This window comes from Delphinus delphis, chromosome 1 (genome assembly GCF_949987515.2).
Source record: "Delphinus delphis chromosome 1, mDelDel1.2, whole genome shotgun sequence".
NCBI classification, from domain to species: domain Eukaryota; kingdom Metazoa; phylum Chordata; class Mammalia; order Artiodactyla; family Delphinidae; genus Delphinus; species Delphinus delphis.
In genome coordinates this window covers 94,250,193-94,269,589 of record NC_082683.1, presented here as the reverse complement: position 1 = coordinate 94,269,589, position 19,397 = coordinate 94,250,193, and the positions used below count along the sequence as shown (strand labels likewise).

General features: G+C 39.4%; 1 protein-coding gene across 1 annotated transcript in view; it reads left to right on the top strand.

Moving 5' to 3' along the window:
• VAV3 (vav guanine nucleotide exchange factor 3) overlaps positions 1 to 19,397 on the top strand; it is a 395,580-nt gene that overhangs the window by 175,488 nt on the left and 200,695 nt on the right. The window contains exons 3-9 of the mRNA XM_060026411.1: positions 656 to 714; positions 3,119 to 3,184; positions 8,201 to 8,309; positions 10,348 to 10,440; positions 12,872 to 12,940; positions 15,397 to 15,500; positions 16,793 to 16,892. Of these exons, the coding sequence (XP_059882394.1) occupies positions 656 to 714; positions 3,119 to 3,184; positions 8,201 to 8,309; positions 10,348 to 10,440; positions 12,872 to 12,940; positions 15,397 to 15,500; positions 16,793 to 16,892 (600 nt within the window). The remainder of the gene's footprint in view (positions 1 to 655; positions 715 to 3,118; positions 3,185 to 8,200; positions 8,310 to 10,347; positions 10,441 to 12,871; positions 12,941 to 15,396; positions 15,501 to 16,792; positions 16,893 to 19,397) is intronic.

Below are 19,397 nucleotides of genomic sequence, written 5' to 3'. Positions count from 1 at the left end.
CAGCTAATAAATGGTGAAGTCGGGATCAGAACTCACATGACGTGGTCTGGCTGGAGAGCCCACCCTCTGAACCACTTTGCTATACAGCAGTTCTGTCCAATAGAACTTTTTGTGATAACGGAAGTGTTTGATGTCTGTGTCGTCCAATGCCGTAGCCACTAGGCGCATGGGCTACTGAGCACATGCAACATGGCTAGTCCAACTAAGGAACCTGATTTTTTGTTTTTAAAATTTTAATTAATTTAAATTTAAATAGCCTCTGTGTGGTTAGTGTCTACTGTTTTGGACAGAGCGGCGTTACAGGGTCTTTCAGATCATGTAGTAGGGGAGACATGAGAACTTTAGAATTACCCTAACTCCTTGTTTTTACTGATCAAGAAACTGCAAACCACATGGTTAGTAATCTGCTTAGAGTCATAAAATTAAGGAAAGGGACAAAATTATAAGTAGAGTCAGAAAATTAAGGAAAGGGACAAAATTATAGGTAGGTGTATATACTTCTCAGTTACAACTCTTCCCTTTCTGCACTTTGGTGACACCTGCAAACTTACGTTTCCACTGCTATTGTTAATATTGGATTGTAAAACTACTGTTTTTGAAAAAAAATATTTTTTTCTGAAATACACGTCCAGTGAGCCCTTTCCTCTTTTCTCAGGTTATAGAAACATTATCACGACTCTCTCGCACACCTGTAGCACTGGCCACAGGAATCAGGTAAGCTAGCTTCTCTGTGGTTCGTACGTCCTGTTCAGTTCAATGAAGTGATTGTTTATTGAATGGCTACTATGTGTAAAGCACTTTGCATACAGGGACCACATCTCATTCATGAAGAGTGGCCGGGTATATAAGTGCTCAATAGACATTTGAAATTTATCGAGCAAGTAAGAACTGATTCGTAGCATTGAATAAGACACATTGGCTAAACATCGTTCTCAAGTCACTGGTGACTGTCACTGATACAGTTCTTTCTTTTAACTCCCTCTAACATTCCTATACAGGTGATTCATTAAGACAAACACAAATGCTTAAGTAAATTGATATTTTAAAAAAAGATATCGCAGTACATTTATATTCTGTAGGCCATAACAATAAGTCACAACTTCTAGGCGTTTCAGAAATAATCAGACAAGTATGAAATAATATGTTCGAGAAGGTGTATTGAAAGTTTGGAACTAAGTGAAAAACTTGGAAGTACTGTTGATCCTTGAAAAACGTGGGAATTAGGAGCACCAACCATCCACACAGTTGAAAATTTAAGTATAACTTATATTCGGCCCTTTGCATCCTCAGTTCCTCTGCACCTGTGGTTCCAACCAACTGTGGATCGTGTAGTATTGTAGTATTTACTATTGAAAAAAATCCATTTATAAGTGGACGTGTGCAGTTCAAACCTTGTTGTTCAAGGGTTCACTGTAAATTGTTTAAATTATACCTTCTCCATGCAGTGAAGCATTATGCAGTCAGTTAAATATGGAAAGGTAGATGTGTTATGTTGTGTCGGGCCTTTTCTGTTTAAAATACTGCATATTCAAGTTAGGTCAGTCAGAAGGTTGTATTATTAGGAATGTTAGAAATACAGAAAAACAGTTTCAGTAGCCACACAGCCAGGCCACACGGAAATGGAATGGATCTCATTTTTTACCTGATTTCCTCAGGGCTCCATAATTCAGTCTCCAGCCGTTATGGGGCTCTGTGCCCCTGGGTCTCTTCTTCTGTTGCTTCCATTTTTCTGTTCACATTCAGATTCAAACAGAGAGGATCCGAGCATGACAGCCCAGTCCCTGGGTACAAAGCACAGTGATCTTGGGGAAGACACCCACAGACCCTTCCTCAGAAATGGGCCATGAGTCTGGCAGCTTTCTACAGTAGTCTCTAGGCCGGATAAATGTTCCATACCTTGTCATTTTCTCTTCAATACATGATTATCTTTCCATGTCAACATATATTTTTTTATATGCAAACAGCAAATTTTGAAATAGCATGATTCTATTCTTATGTATTTATATATTGTTGGTTCTGAAACTATATATAGAAGAGTTTTTTCCTTGTTCCTTATACTTTTTCCTTCTTACTTATAATTTCAATTTTTTACTACAATAGACTTGTATATAAGAGTATAATAAAATGTGTCAAAATTTATTTTAAAAAGGATTTTGAAACTGGCATTTCTCACACATTTTAATTTATTTGAAAAATATATGTTCCTCAGATGTCTTAAGTACTAAGTTAATACATAAACGAACGTGAAAATGTTTTCACTATACTAAATATAATTATTTAGTAATTATCTAGTGCTTATTTTTTATTTTGATGGATCCTCTTGTTTTTATGGAACATATGACATGCTGACTTCATGTAAAAGAGGGTAAAACTTTTGGCACTATAGTATAATCACTGTGATTTTGTTAGACATAAATTTAGGGCATTATGTTGGTATTATGAATAAAGTTCATAGTACGAAGCAGACAAGGGAAGCCAATGGCTAGGAATAGGGTAGAAACTAAAGTGATTTTCTCTGAGCAGGGGACAAAGAAAACATCGTACTCTTTTTGAGGCCTGTTTGACTTATTTGTCCAATAGATGAAAAATAAAAAATACAACTCACACAACTTACGGTCTGAGTAGAAAAGTATATCAGAGTCAATGATCATATATAAAGGGCATGGCATTTTTGTTTTCTAATTCTCATCTATACTAGTGAATTGAGTCATGCTAGAATGGTTGTTACCTAATTACCAAGTTATTTGTCAGATCAGATTCTGTAAGTGCAAAGAATCTGAATGGTGCTAAAGGCAAGGACCCACTCTGAGCTGGGGAGCTGCAGGTGTGTGGCTGGTGGGAGGTCAGATGAGCACCTCAGCACGTCCACGACTGCTCACATGACTGTGGTGACCAGCCGTGATCGCTGCAGGTGATTTGAGGTAGCAGGTGCCATGCCTCCCTCTGGGGGACCCTGACACAGCCACAGCCAGGCACTTTGGGAGAAACCCCAGAAGTCGTGTGAAACATGGTGACTGATCTGACCACTTTGGCAGCAGCTGAGCGTATGTGTTTCGTGAGAGGTAAACGTCCAGCCTAGTTTTTGCCTATTCACTCTTTTTTTTTCCCTCCCTCCTAGGCCCTTCCCGACAGAAGAAAGCGTTAATGATGACGACATCTACAAAAGCCTGCCTGATTTAATAGAGTATGTTGAACATTTTCAACAAAAGTACACCACTGCCAATTTTTGCATCCTTTGTGGATTTTAACCGTGGGTGTTAAAATAGCTCTCTGAAGGGGAACCGTGGCTTAGTGATTAAGACATGTGAGAATTAACCTCAGACTCCTGATGGAAAGCTTCATGAGAAAATGTACTTCAACTGGCTTTCAATTCCTCTTGTGTGCCTTGCATTGTGCAAGTCTCTATGGAGAGTAAAGAAACACAGCAATGAAGTAACATTTGGAAATTTCTCAAAGGCATAGGAAAGGTAGTAGATAAACCTGGAATCAGACAATTAACGAGAGGAGTATTAATAGAATCTACCACCGGACCTGTAGGACAGATAGTGCTCGCTGTGTAAGTTCAAGGACGAACGAGATCAGTGTGGGTGGGAGTTATTCAGGGATGTTTCATTAGATGGTGTTGATTCTGAAGAGAGAATCCTTTGGGGCTGTATCATTTAATAGTTGGGAGAGGCTAAAGGTCTTTGCAGCTGGTTATCTTCTGCTGATTGGGTGACTTGTGCAGATTACAAATAAAGGTAAAACTTGATCCTCACCCCTCAAGGAGCTGATGCCAAAGATCAGGTATGTTTGCAAAGAATTATAAGAAGACATAGATTCTGCTCCAGGAGAGATTCAGATCCTGTGGAAATTCATCCACTGATCGATCCTAATACCTCAGCACACGGACCTTGTTCTTGCCCTAGGACTTTTACACTGGCTGTCCCTTCTGCCCATGTGGCTGACCCCTCGCCATCCAAGTCTTTGCTCAGATGGCTCTGCCAGCGAGGCCTTTCCTATCTAAAATTGCCGCCACCCTCACCTTGCTCTGTGTTTTTACGGTACTCGCCTCTACCTGAGGCAGTCTCGGCTTGCCTCACTTTTTGTCCGTCTCCTCATCAGAAGGCCTGCTGCATGAGGTCAGGAACTTGACCTTGTTCTTGGCTCTTTTCCTAGCACTTCAGACAGTGTCTAGTGTCTAGTAGGTCCTCAGTAAGTATCTGTTTTCTGAATTAATAGGCCAAAGCTGCATTGAGCACTTACTGTCTTCCAGGCATGATGCTTCAGGCTGGAGCTATCATGAGACATCTATCAGTTCATAGGAGCTTACTGAGTGCGTGTTTCTGTCCTAACCATGTTACACGCGTCTCTCATGTAACACCACATTATGAGGTTGTTCCTAGTATCACCAGAGTTTACAAATGAGAAAATGAGGCTTGAAAGCTAAGTAACTTGCTGAAGATCATATTGAAGATCATAACTTCCTGAAGATCATAAGTAATAGTAGTCTTTGGATTGGAACCCAGGCAGTTCTTATTCTAGTGTGGAGGCTCTTACTCACTGCATTGATTCCCAGAGGCCTCGCTCCTCTGAGAGCTCTCAGCAGGAGCCACCGGCAAGGCTGGTAGCCCTTCCCAGAGTAGGCTGCCTTTGGATGGGCCTCGAAGTCTTGTATTTCACATGTGTATCAAGAATGGTTTCTCATCTCTTCTTAAAATCTCCAAGAACTCACTAATCTTCAGCAAGGTACTTGCTGATTGTCTCATTGAATTGGCTACAATCTTCATAAAGTGACTATAAGATTACTTATCAGATAATCGAATTCCTTGTCGTCTTAGAAAGAATATTATTTCCAGTGCTATGATGACGTTCTATCTTAACTCCCCACCTACACCTACTCATTTTTATAGTCTTCCCTCGTCTTGTTCTGTTGATGCCAAGATAAATCCTGTGAGGATGCAAGTTTGGAGAAAACTTGGGCCCCTGAACTGGCTGCTCTGAGATGCCAACTCACATGCTCTGGGAGGTGCAGTCTGCTTCACCTCTTCACCAGGTGGTTGGAGGTCCAAATGTCCTGTGTTTCCTGCAAATGCCTGCTTTTGAGTTTGCTATGAGGGTTTGCTTTTCAGTCTTGGCTTTGTTATGATCTCTGTGGGCTCATAGACTTCCCTTTAACCTCTGGGGGTGAATCGCTTGAAGGGAGGGCCCCAGAACAAACACTGGTCTGCTCCCCAGGCAGGGGGAGTCATTCTATCCTCACGTGGAGAGAAAGAGACACAGGATGGAATGGAGAGCGTGTAAGATGGCTAAACGGTAGTGTCCTTGCTCCTTCAACCTTTATGACCAGGGTGTCAGATGGGACCATATCTAGGTTGCCCAGACACAGGAAAGCTAATATAGATTGCTGTTGATTTATTGACCATTTGAAGAATCACAGCTTTTTCCTCTCTCCCTTCTTCATTTTGTGCAAATCAGAGATTACTGCCCAAACTGTTAGCAAGAAAAACAGCTTTAGTATGGGATTGAATAACAAAAACCCAAACTGTTCTAGCCCAGTTGCAATGTGTGTGGGTGCGTGTGTGTCGCTCCTACAATTCTTAGAGAAGAATCTGTGTGAATTTATACATATGTACCTCTGCCCTCATGCAAAATAGTCGATAGCAAGACTTAAGAAAGACGATGTGATTTTTTTGTTTGTTTTTTTGGCTTTTTTTTGTTGGTTTGGGGGTGGGGGTTGGAGGGTCTGAGGGAGGAAAAGGATTTCACAGCCTGTTTTCCTTCTGAACAGGATCCCCTTTGATACAGAACCTACTCCTTTATCATTTCTTTAATCTCAGTTCCTTCATGAACTCATCAGACCTTCCTACCCTTTGATGAGTTATAGAAAGTGCTCGAACCAGTTTAACAGCCCCACTGTTCTCAGGCGGGACTGCCTAAGGCGAGACTGCCTGCCTAAGCCCCTCAGTATGGAAATTCTGGAACTGCCAATAAGACTCACCGTCTCCCCAGTTTTTCAGAGTACAGAGCTGAAAGCATCCTTCAGTCCTCCCCCCTCTCCCTAATCCGGATTGGTCCCCAAGTCTGGTTGGTTGTAGCTGACACGGTCTCCTGAGTCTGTTTCTCTCCTCATCTGCCTTTACCCTGGTTATGGTACTCATTACCTCTCACCCACAGCATTTCATTTCTTGGCTTCTCTATCTCCCTGCTTGGCTTCTTGACCCTCCACACTACCCCTCTATAACCCACTGTGGTCCTCAGATGCCCAGGTAAGGTTGAGCTCCCAGAGCGCAGGGCCCTTCTCAGATTGGTTCACCTCTTCCCTCTGGGGCTCCCCTCACTCACCTGGTCCCGCTGGACGGGACTCCACCCCTCACGTCGCCAGCTTCTGCACACCTCTCTGCCATCGCACAGGTTGGGGTCCTTTGAATGCTCATCCCCTCTTCTCATTCATTGTGTCACCCTGGAGGGTGGAAACTGTGTCTGCCTTGTCTGCAGCTATATCTGCTGGAACATAGTATTTATTCAGCAAATACCTATTGAATAAATAAATACACTCAAGATCCAGTTCAGATGTAGTATCTTCCATGAAGCTTTCCCTGCCTTCCTTAGTCAGAGTTATTCTTACTCTTCCCTCTGCACTCATAGAATTATGTGTTTATGTGCTGTTTTCCACACTAGACTATGGGAGAGCCCTTGGATCTTAGCATTCTTAGCACTGGTGAGTCTGGCAATCAGTAGGTTCTTAGTTTAAGAATCAGGTAGGTGGGTGGATGGGTGGACAGGTAATCCTGGAATGAATTTTTCTCACAGCAGGTTCTCTGAAACTTCTCTCACCACCAGAGCGTTCTCCTTTAAGGCACCTTCCTTTCTTCTGGGTGTCTGACAGTTCATTTCTGTCAAATGCCTCCAGATAACTCTTCATGACAAACATAGACAACCTTGTGATTGCACCTACTTTGAAAAATGCTCCGAGTTGCAGAGTGACATTTATAGTTAGTGCTTTTATTTTTGTACGTCAATTTATAATGTTCTATCTGCACAGGCCCAAGAGAAATGCTAAGGGCTGGCGGTACTGAACGAGTTGAATTTCTTTTCAGGGAGATATTAATGCTTCTTTCTAACATACCTAAATTTATTAATCTCAGTTCTTTGGCATTATTAGTTAATAGAAGCTAATTCTAGAACTCTTGAACTGAAAGGAAAATCTTAAGGAGTAGTAACAGAATGGGTGATAGGTGGAAACAGCTGTTTCTGTGTTGACTGAATAGGGCCCGATTTTTAAAGTCTCCATGAAGGCTTCCACAGTGACTGCTTATCTTTCCCTAACCCTTCATTTGAGATTGTAAACCTGTGCACTTTGTTATAAAGCGGAAGCTAACACACCATTGTAAAGCAATTATACTCCAATAAAGATGTTAAAAAAAAAATAGGGATTATTTTCCACTGCCAGGAGACCAGCAGAAGAATTTCAATGGCTTTTAAAAACGTCTTGTGGCCTTGGGACCATTTCTTTAAGCAAAATACAAATAGAACAGATAAAAGCAGAATCTGAAAGAATCAAACCTGTGGGTACCCTCTGAGTGGCCTTGAAGGAACATGGTTTGAAAACCATTGCATTAGATATTGACAATTATAATCAGCAGAAATTTTTGCTTTATAAAGATTATTTATAACATATTAGGTCCTCCCCAACTCCTGTGTCTTCTCCATATTATACCCTTTAATACAGGTAATGAAACTGAGGTCTTGACATATGAAAAATGGGAGGTAGTATGATAGAGCAGTTAAAACACTCAGTGTGTAAGACAGACTGGGTTTTAAATCCTGGCTCTGCTGTCTGATTAGCTGTGTTATCCTGGGCAAGTCAAAGAACATTGTGTTCTCTCAAAGTCCTTGTCACTTGAATTGGCCAAACAACAGTGCCTACCTGATAACAAAATTAATGCTGGACCTGGGCAAACCAGGTGAGATAACCCATGCAGAGAGGCGTAGTAAACGCCCAGTGGAGGTTAGGGCACTGCCATCGTTGTCAGATTCTGTGGTTGTCGTTTGTCCTTGTTCTTATTAGGAGGGGCAGAGCTGTAATGTAAACCTTTGCCTCCTTCCACTGTATTTGATTTGCTCTCTGGATTTTCTGTTGATAACCAGTAAGCTATTTCTAACTACTGTATTTACTGCATGCTAGAAAATGACGTTTATGTTATACCTTTTGCTTCAGTGAAACCCGTGTGGAAGATGAAGAGGGTCTGTACGACTGTGTTTATGGGGAAGACGAAGGTGGCGAAGTGTACGAGGACTTGATGAAGGCAGAGGAGGCGCATCAGCCTGTAGGACTTTGACTTGCCTGTTTTTTAAGTTACTCTGAGTATCTTATTAGGAAAGTGATTATTGGAAGGACTAATTAATATAATAATTAATAAAATAATATTTATGTTTTAATTATACTAATTATAATTATAAAACAATAGCATAATTATAATTAATACAATGGTTATAATTATTTATGTAACTTCTGCTGGGATCGTTGTTTTTCTTTTTTATCTTGCTTATAACTCTATAATCATGACTTGTTATTCTGAGTATTTTATTAGGAAAGTGATTATTTGAAAGACGAATGAATACAATAATTATAATTAATATGAAATAATATTTATGTTATAAGTATATTAATTATAATTATAAAATAATAGCATAATTATAATACAATAATTATTTATGTAACTTCTGCTGGGATTTTTTTTTGTTTGTTTTTTATGTTTACTTGCTTGTAACTGTATAACCATGACGTGTTGCTGCATTTGGAGACATGTAAACATGACATTTTACAGTTCAGAACAACCATAGGAAGTCTCTGGTCTAAATCTCTCCGTTTACTAGTAAGAAAATCAAGTCTAACAAGTAAACGGCATGCCACACAGCTAAATAATTGCAGAGTGCCAATAGAACATAATTTCAGGGGATCATGAAATTACATTGTTATGAAAGGAAATCTCTTGCAAAGCAGGTAAATCTGCTTTAAGTTTGATGTGGCATAAAGTATAGGTTAAAGAATATTTCTTCCTGTTTGTTAGGGGTTGATATAAGATATTTTTGTTGTTGTCGTTTGTTTCATTATAGGTCTCCTAGCATTTTTTACTATTTTATGAACTTAGTTTCAGATGTTGCCATAGTCAACAGCAGCCCACAAAGCTTTATCTGCATTAAAATATCTAAAACATTCAGAATTACCTTGAATGATTTTCTCATATATAATTTGAAATGAAAAATAAGGTCAGTTGCTTAAGCTTTTATTAACATTTTCTTTACACAAAAGACTTCCTTCATCAGCTGGGTGGTACTTTAGGTTTCTTCGGTGCTTTGATGAATTCGCTCAGCTCTCTTGGACCTCTTGCATTTAATAAAGGGCCGGCGGGTTGTCCGGTGCCCACATAGGGGACAGTAGCTTCTGTGGGATGGAAACAAGTTGGCTGGCCTGTGTTCAGTAAACGTCATGAATGTGTGCTTTAACCCACTGCACGAGCTGACAGGACGCCTGTGGCAGCAGTTTAAGAGTGTTTTAGGTGATGGAGTATCGTCCATACCCCTTTAATTATCAACTTCTTTGGGCACCAGCAAATTCTTCATTGTCTTTCCCAAGGACCGTCTTCACTGAGCTTACGGTGCTGGGCTGTTCACGTGGCCCAGGGTGAGCAGTGATGATGATTGAACGCACAGGGCCCTTCTTGTGCATTCCTCAGGGTGTTAAGCACGCTACACAGGTTATCTCATTTACAGCTCCTTGGGCTGGGTACTGTAATTCTGTTTTATAGATGAGAAAACCAAGACACAGAGAGATTAGACAAACTAATAACAGCAAAACTGGTTCTTGAACCAAATTCTATCTGATCCCCAAAACTTTGATTTCCTACTATGTTCTACTGCCTAGAGTCTTAAACAGTAAGAGAGCCAAACACCAAGATGTTAACTCTTGAAAAAATATTTTAAGATTTTTTACTTACCAAATATCCTTTTATGATTTTTGCAGTATTTCTACAGCACTTATGAAGTATGCTGTACATTAAGAAAACTGTATAAGACCATTCATGATGTCTCCAGATTCAGTAACATTTATACTAAAATAGATGTTTCAGTTTAAAGAGAGTATACTCAAAAGTATATTTTTAATTATCTAAAACTTTTTCATTTGTTCAAATTCTTTTAAAAAGCAAAGATCCTTCCCAAATGGAGTTAAATATATCTTTCAGTTATGTGTTTTATTAGAATGGAACACTTAAAAAAGTCAAAAATTTTTATTTCTATCTTCTACTGGAAAGATTAATACATGAATTTGATTAAATAATGTTAATTTGAAAATTCTAATCGTAGAAATGTCCAGAAAATGACATACGGAGTTGCTGCCTAGCAGAAATCAAGCAGACAGAGGAAAAATATACAGAAACATTGGAGTCAATAGAAAAAGTAAGTCATTAGGTATCATTCTTGATGCTCCAATACTGCCTTGCTAATACATTAGGCTCAGTGTTTCTACAGTGTCTGTATATCCTGATTTTCAGCAGAACTTTGGGTTTAAAGATCTCAAAGCAGATTTACTCATCCCACAATGATTTATTGATTTCTTAGTATGTGAATGGCACTATTCTAGGGACTGGGGGTATAGCAGTCAACACAACAAAGCTCTAGTTCTCATGACACTCTCATGGGAGGGTTTATAATTTAAGCAAATGAGTATGCCAGGTGGTGATAAATTCTCTGAAGAAAAATAAGGCAGAGGAAGCGGGTAGTGAGTGATGGGAGAGGCTGGTGTTACCTTTTATAGAGTGGTAATGGAAGGCCTCTGTGGTCAGATCGTATTTAAGCGGAGAGCTTTGTGAATGGAGGGAGTAAGCCATGCGAATATCCCAGAGTGGACAATCCCTGGGAGAAAGGTCCTCACGTGGGACAGCGTTCAGTGTGCTTCAGGGAACAGCAACAGCCCAGGAGGCTGAAGCAGAATGAGTGCAGGGGAGCAGTGAGATCAGAGACTTTGTGAGCCCCCAGGTCACAGGGGACATATAGGAGCACCTGGCTAAAAGCTAGAGCGTTTGGAGTAGAAGAAGTGATGGGATCTAATGTAAGTTTTTAACAGATCATTCTGACTCTTGTCAGGCAAGGGTGGAAATTGAGAAAAATGTTAGAAGGATATCATAATAATTAAGTTGATGGAAAATGGTGGAATTGGTTGAGGTGGCAGGGAGTGGTCAGATTCTGAATAAATTTTGAAAGTAGAGCCAAGTGGATTTGATGATGGATTAGGTAAAGGATGTGTGGAAAGAGCAATCAAGAATTCTTGGTTTTCTGTTCTTGTTTTTTTGTCTGTTTGTTTGTTTGTTTTTTTTTGGCCACGCCACATGGCTCGGTTTGTGAGATCTTAGTTCCCTGACTAGGGATTGAACCCTGGGCCCACAGCAGTGGAAGTGCAAGAGTCCTAACCACTGGACTGCCCAGTGGGAATTCCTAACAATGCTAGGTTTTTAGCATGAGTAACTGTGTAAATGGTGAAGATGGTGACTGAGATGGAGAAGGACAGGTGTAGGAATCACGAGTCTGTTGGGACTTACTAAATTTGTAATACCTATTAGCTTCCAAGGGGATGTATTGAGGAGGAAGTTAGATGTTTGAGTCTGACATTCAGGGGAAAGGTTGGGTGTATAGATTGGGCCATTATCATTATGCAGTGGTGTTTAAAGCCATGGCACTAGATGAATCACCAAGGGAATGGATGTTGATAGAGAAGAGGTTTGAGGTCACCTCTGGTGACTTCCACATTTGGAGGCTAGGAGAATGAGAACCAGGAGAAAGTTTTGGAAGTTTAAAAAGAGAGATGAAGGCATGGAAGAGTTGTTTAGGAGAACGAGAGGGTAAATGTACTAGGATAATGTAGCATTACAGGCTCATTTGGGTTTTGTGATTATATTTTTAATTAGCTATCAGTGTAGCTTCTGTTTAACTTCTTAGGTATAGGCACAAAATATATGGCAAGCTAGATTTAACCAGGGTTTTCATTTTTCCAGAATGAAAGAAGAGAGGGTAAGGGTATTTGTAGGGCAGTGATTCTGATGATGGCTCGTGGAATGTAAACTGGGTAAAAAGGGAAATGTGGACATGAGGGATGTGAGATGGTCAGGGGATTGGCAGACCCAGTGGGTTGGAGAAGTCCTTGAAGAAATGAGCTGTAAAGGTAGGAGGGTAGAGGTCAGAGACTTGCTTGCTTCAACTTAATTCTGTGGAGCATATGCAGTTGTTGGTAATGATGGGGTCTTGGGCTATGACCACAGGAGGACCTGAGCTAGGATAGGGCACAGATTATTGGAGTTCAGGGAAACGAGAGGCCAGGCTATTGGAAGGACTATCTGCACAGATACTGATACGACCAAAAATGAAGATGGGAGTAGTAATGGACAGAGATATGGTAGGCCAGGAACTAAAATTCTCAAAGAATGAAGGGGAATGATCCATAAATTGTATATGCAAATTATTGGTCTCAGGGATCTGGAATCTTCACAGAGCATTTGAGGGATATTTTGAATTAGTCCTCAAACATATCTCCAGAAGGTTGCCATTTGTTGCCAGTTCAGCCAGTGGTGTTCTCTCTTCTTTTTTTTCTTACTTTCAGAAGGATTTATAGCCCAAATCTTTTATTTTATATTTTAAATGTATTAACTTGTATTTATGTCTTCATATCTCTGTTCAAATATAGAATCTTTACGGTAGAGAAAATAGTTTCTGCTTTTTTCTTGGTATTCATAATACTGATTAACTTCAGTAATATTTATTGCTCATTGATGAAAAACTATTATATAGATTAGGATAAGTTGTGCTTAATTATTACCCCTCTCTTCTCTCCTGGTAGTATTTCATGGCACCATTAAAAAGATTTCTGACAGCAGCTGAATTTGATTCAGTATTCATCAACATTCCTGTAAGTAAAAACATGCTAGCTAAAATTGTGGTACACTTCTATAAAATCCTCTTTTCTTATTGGGTCCCTATTTGAACATTCTGTTGTATTTTTAAAGAATTTTAACCCAATTTTCTGTCTCCTGAGTTTTTATAGTCTTATTTTCTGGAAATAACTAGTAAGTCTTATTGTCAAGCAAAAGTCAGAATGTATGCTGAACGCAAATGATACGGTTGATGTATTATACTTAACTGCTTGTCACAACAAGGTAGTCTCAGTTAATCCCTGGTGTTATGGTCTCTTTCTCTTGTGGGAATCCCCTTCTGCCCCATTCCCTGCTCTATTGTTCTTTCAGCCCCCCAACCCCATCTTACAGACACTGTCCTGGCTCCATCTGTCTTCTTCACTTCCCTCCATTCCTACACTTCCTTGTCCTCTGCTTTTTGGTGTTTTCTTCTGGTTGCATCAGCCTAAACTCTCATTTCTGAAATACACTGCTTCTTTATGATATAACAGTCTTTTATTTTTAAAATAAATTTATTTATTTATTTTTTTTTGTTGTGTTGGGTTTTTTTTGCTGCGTGGGCCTTCTCTATTTGCATCGAGCGGGGGCTACTCTTCGTTGCGGTGTTCAGGCTTCTCATTGTGGTGGCTTCTCTTGTTGTGGAGCACGGGCTCTAGGCGCATGGGCTTCAGTACTTGTGGCACATGGGCTCAGTAGTTGTGGCTTGCAGGCTCTAGAGTGCAGGCTCAGTAGTTGTGGCACATGGGCTTAGTTGCTCCGCAACATGTGGGATCTTCCTGGACCAGGGCTCAAACCTGTGTCCCCTGATCTTCCTGGACCAGGGCTCGAACCTGTGTCCCCTGCATTGACAGGCAGGTTCTTAACCACTGCGCCACCAGGGAAGCCCGATATAACAGTCTATTTTAATGGTAAGATGTGAGGAGCTTTTCTTCACATTTACATAGCATTTCAAATTTCAGGGTACCTTATTATCTGACAGTCCTAAAAGGATATGTACCCAAAAGCATAGAGGCAAGCCAAATGCAATACCATGTAAGGTCTTGCTAGGCAAGATTCAAGTTCTTAGACCTCTAGAACTGGCCTCAGTTTTTCTTTTTTTCCTTTAATATTTATTTATTTATTTAATTTATTTATTTTGGCCGTGCTGGGTCTTCGTTGTGGCACACGGGACCTTTGTTGCGGCACACGGGACCTTCGTTGCGGCATGCGGACTTCTAGTTGCGGCATGTATGCAGGCTCTAGTTCCTCGACCAGGGGTCAGACCCGGGCCCCCTGCATTTGGAGTGCAGAGTCTTACCCACTAGACCATCAGGGTAGTCCCTCAGTTTTAATATGTCGCTCTTATATACAGTATATAAGCTTTTATGAACCGGCTTGCTTGTATCACCTGTAAAGTCTCTAATATTTTGATTCCTTTATATTTAGTGTTGCTTTGCACCAGTTTAGCTATGGCGTGTTGTCCTTGTTCCTGATTTTGGCCAAATGAAGACATTCTTATTGATTTGTAACGTAGAAGGAAGAAAAAGATCCCAATATCAAATGAATATTTAGCATAAAACAAACCACACATTTTAGGAAGATGAGGATCTTAAACCACCTAAATACGCTCACTGTAACTTAGAACGCATTTGACAGTCCTTATTCTAATAGCTTTTCCATGCTCCTCAGAAAAGTGACAGGGCCAACATATTCATGTTTCACTTAGCACCTCCTAAGGAAGGGCATGCCCTGCATCAATGTGTGCTCCAAGGTACACGGGAAGAGATCCTGGGAGAATTGGCACCTTGATTCGGATCTCCTCATTTCCTGGCTGTGACATGTATTTTACTGTCTGACCGAAAATTACTTGCTTATCAGGAAAAATGTGAAATTCTATCTTTTGAGTTGCCCTAGTAAACTGCCTACTACAATTTATTTGCTGCTTATTTATGACATTAGTTGGCTGGTTTCAAGTAATTTAGTCTGATTATTGTTAGCTTAGCTCCAGGACACCACTAATTGACCAAAGTACAAATCTACATTTTTATGTCTCGAGGACATGAATCATTACTTTATCCTGTCAGTAAAACATTAAGCACTGGGATAGTTTTATTTAAAAATTTAAAGTGATTATAAGATGAAACTGAACTGTACATATTTTTATACAAGGAATAAATTACCCTTTAATAACTAGAGAGCGAATTTCTTTTTCCACAGTCAGATCTGAAATTGCTATTTTCCGTGAACATGGCCTATCTTTCTCCCCCTCTCTCCCTCCCCTCCCCTTCCCCTTCTCTCTTTTCTCTTCTTTCCCCTCCTTTTTTTCCTCTTTACTGATGGTAGCAGGTTTATATATTGAGGGTATTCAGCATATCCTTGAATGGCAAGTCTGGCAGCAATAGGGATGCTGGGCTCCGGGTGATTTTTTTGGTTCAGATTCCTAATTTGCTTTGCCACTGTTTTCTTTTCTAAGGAACTTGTAAAAGTTCATCGGAACCTAATGCAAGAGATTCATGATTCCATTGTAAATAAAAACGACCAGAACTTGTATCAAGTTTTCATTAACTACAAGGAAAGGTAACTTTTGGATTTTAAATTTTGTGGCTATTAGTTTGTAATTATAGTGAGGGTTAGTACTAAAATTGCTCATAAGTAGCTATTACTATCGTTCATTAAGATACTGTCTGGGCAGTAATTAGAACATGGGACAGTTAATTTCTGGGTAGTGGTTGACCTCTATATGTGTATCAGGGAAGAAAAAAAGAAGGGTTCAGACTTTTGCATTGAAAACCAGAAGGTGCAGTTTCTGTCACTCTTGAGTCCTGTAGACTTCAGGAAGTCATTTTAACTCTCTGAGCCTCCTTTTTTCCATCTGTAAATGTTAGGGGTAGATTATCTGGTACGTAGTGCTTTTTCCAACTCTAATACCTTATAATTCTGTATTTTGGAGTATTACATTCACAGCCAACGTCAGTTTCCCTTTCTGAATTTGAAAAAAATCTTCTGAACAATTCACATAAATTAGAAGTACCAAGGAATTTTGCTTAAAATAGAGCGCTCTCTTTTAAAATCAAGCACTATAGTTCCTAGTACTAAGAAGTAGCTAATTAATTGCTTACATCAACATTAGATAAATATTAATGTAGTAGTTTTTTTGTTTTCCAGTAGAGGGCTAAAAGAAACAATAAATTAACCGGGCTCTTTGCAAAAATCGGTATTACCCCAGAGATACCCTTCCCGAAGCAGGCTCAGACCCCATGCAATATAAGTTATCTCCCAGCCAGCACAGCTCAGCCCTCTCATTCCCACTTTTCAAATAATGTATTTTTCTTAATTAAAACGGGGGAGGGAGTAGGAGGTTTATTAATGAGTAGAGTTGTAAGTAGTGATTACAGTGAAACAGTAGTAGAAAATAAAACTGTTCCTGAGTGAGCGTGAACAGTGTAAAAGTTGGTCTCTAATAGAAACTTGAAGAGAAGTTTTTAATTTTGTTTTTGATTATTATATGCACTCAAACAATATTAACAGTCATTAAGCCAGTTTGTAAAATCTACCTGCTATAAAAACATGCATGGAATCAATCCCATTCAAATTTGGAAATTAAAAATAGTCATTTTTAATACTGTAAATATGAGTGACTTTCATTCTATAACTGTATGTGTGGTGTGTCTTAAAAAGAAACGAGAAAGCTGAGGTTCAGAGAAATTATGAGTAATCTGCCCAGGGTTACCTGGAAAGTAAGAGGTGCAGGACGAGTGAGATTTGCTTTGGTTATGCCTAATTGTGGTTTTAAATAGGTGAGTTTCCTCTTCCACTTTATTCTTGCCTTTTTGTCCTCAGATTTTTTCCTCTCTCTCTTTTCCTTTCAGGTTGGTTATTTATGGGCAGTACTGCAGTGGAGTGGAGTTGGCCATCTCTAGTTTAGACTACATTTCTAAGACAAAAGAAGATGTCAAACTGAAATTAGAGGTGCCTGTTTATTTTTTGTGTGTCTATGACAGAGTAAAATAAACTAAAACCAACATATTCTTTTCATGATCTATGCAACAGCAAATTTCTATGAATTCTAAGTGTAATTTCATAAAATATGTTAATATATAGCTCTATAAAATAATAATGTGGCAGTAATAATAACAGTAGTGAGATAGAAGATTTATGGCTTTTTTACATGTCTTATCTCATTAGATCCTCATGACTTTGTGAGATACATACAATTAATTTTTTTATCTTATGGTTAAGAAAGCCAGTGTTCAGAGAGATCATGAGTAAGTTGCCCAGGGTAGTAAAAGGTACAGGATGAGTAAGATGTATGTGAGATAATATGTATGTAGATGTAAACTGTTTACTAAAAATATAAGATATTGGGACTTCCCTGGAGGTCCAGTGGTAAGACTCTGTGCTTCCAGTGTAGGGGACGTGGGTTCGATCCCTGGTCGGGGAAATAAGATCCCACATGCTGCATAACACGGCCAAAAGATATTTAGGGGAAAACGTATAAAAAGGGCATGGAATATGTATAACTGATTCACTTTGTTATAAAGCAGAAACTAACACACCATTGTAAAGCAATTATACCCCAATAAAGATGTTAAAAAATGATAATAATAAAAATAATAATAAAAAATTAAAAAAGGGCATGGATATTGCCCATAAGAAGGCAAGACAGGCACACATATGATGAGATTAAGTAGTATGTGATAAGCACTCGTAGTCAGGGCTCCATGAGTAAGACTGAGTGATCACTTCAGTATAGTTAGACTGTGGAAGATTTATCTGAAGAGGGAGCATTTGAGTTAGGTCACTGAAGAATGAGGTGAGTCTTGATAGATGAGAGTCCATGTAGGGCATTCTGGAAGAATTGGTATGTCTTGACCAGAAGGATCAGGCAAGTTTGAGAAATGGCAAGTAGGTTAGTATGAATAGAGCACATGGTAACAATGGAAAATAAGTCTGGAAACTGTGTTAGGTCATTTATTTTTTTGGTACATCTTTCCCCCCCCCACACACACAAGAAGAGTCTGCACTTTCAAAAATCTTTTGAAAAACGATTATTTATATGTTATATGAATTGTCGTCTCAAATATATTATCCATATGTATGGATCTTCTTAAATTTCAGGTAGAGATGTATAGTCAACTCTTCTGTGTGTGGCTTGGTTGGCTCTCTCATATCCTCCTTGCTGCTCTTTGTTGGGTTTAGCAGTGAGGTCAGGTGATGAACAGAGAAGAAGAGGGAGATGATTTGCAAGGCAGAACCCCTTCACTGTTTAGCGTATCTGGTCTGATTTAATAAAATAATTCCCACAAAGGGGAGCTATTGGTGAGAAAATTTGCACATCAACAGACTACCAAGTAACTGTACTAATTCTATATCATGGATCCTTCTTTCTTACCTCTCACCATCCCTTGATGATGCGGATCTTATGGCTGGAGATGGTTTGAGTCACCACTAAGTGACATCCTTACAGCCTTGTTAGCCTAAAGGGCCCCTGCTCCTCTTGGGAGAGCAGAGCCTCGTGAGTCTAGAACTATAAGCCACCTTGACTCAAATTAAAACACGATGGTAAGATAAAAGTTAACAACGTACACAACGACTTCCTAATAGAGCCACCATTTAGGCAGTTTTTTTTTTTTTAATAAAGATATATAATTCTGGTTCAAGAGAGGAGTCAGAAAGTGGTCAATCAAACCTGCATTATATTCTCAGCATTATATGCGTGTTACTCTCCCTTCTTTCAGACTCACTGTCAAAATCCTGCCCAGTGAGCATACTCTATAGTTTCTGTAGTCACTGTAAGTCTTAGGGAAAGAGAGAACCTCAGACTGAGTTTGAAAGGCTCAGGGTGAGGTGATGCTGGTTGTGTTAACCGTGGGTCTGATTTGGAAGTATTTAACCAGATACTTACTATAAGCCCTCAACAAATAGTCTTTGCTGGAACTGTCTTCTGCAAGTCCCAGCATGATGGAGGGAAAGCTGCCTTATACTAGGTTTCTCTCTGCCTCCTTCATGTCTTCTTTTTGTGGTTATTTTTATTCTTGATGATTTTTGTCTTTTTTTCACCCCTACTGTAGAACCAAAGTAACATGGGGTGAAGGGTAATAGAGTCTCTTTACCTTGTTCTCTAAGCTGGCTCATCCCTATTACATTTTCTTTTCTTTTCACTTAGAATTGGAGTTGAGGCTAAGCACTTGACTGGATGTTTGGAAGGATCATTTCTACCCTTTATTTGCTTTCAATACTAATAAACATTTTACACTTCAGTCTCGGCCCCCTAATTGTAGCTAATGCCAGCGCTGCTAGTTTCTTTACTTCCTGAGCTTATAACTTAGAACTTGAAATAATTTTTTCCCCAACAGTTTTACACTGACTTCCATAACATAACAAAGTAAATTTTAAATGTATAACATTTCTGTTCTTAACACTATGTTAAGATGGCATAACATAAGAAGTGTAAGATACAACCTCAATTTCCAA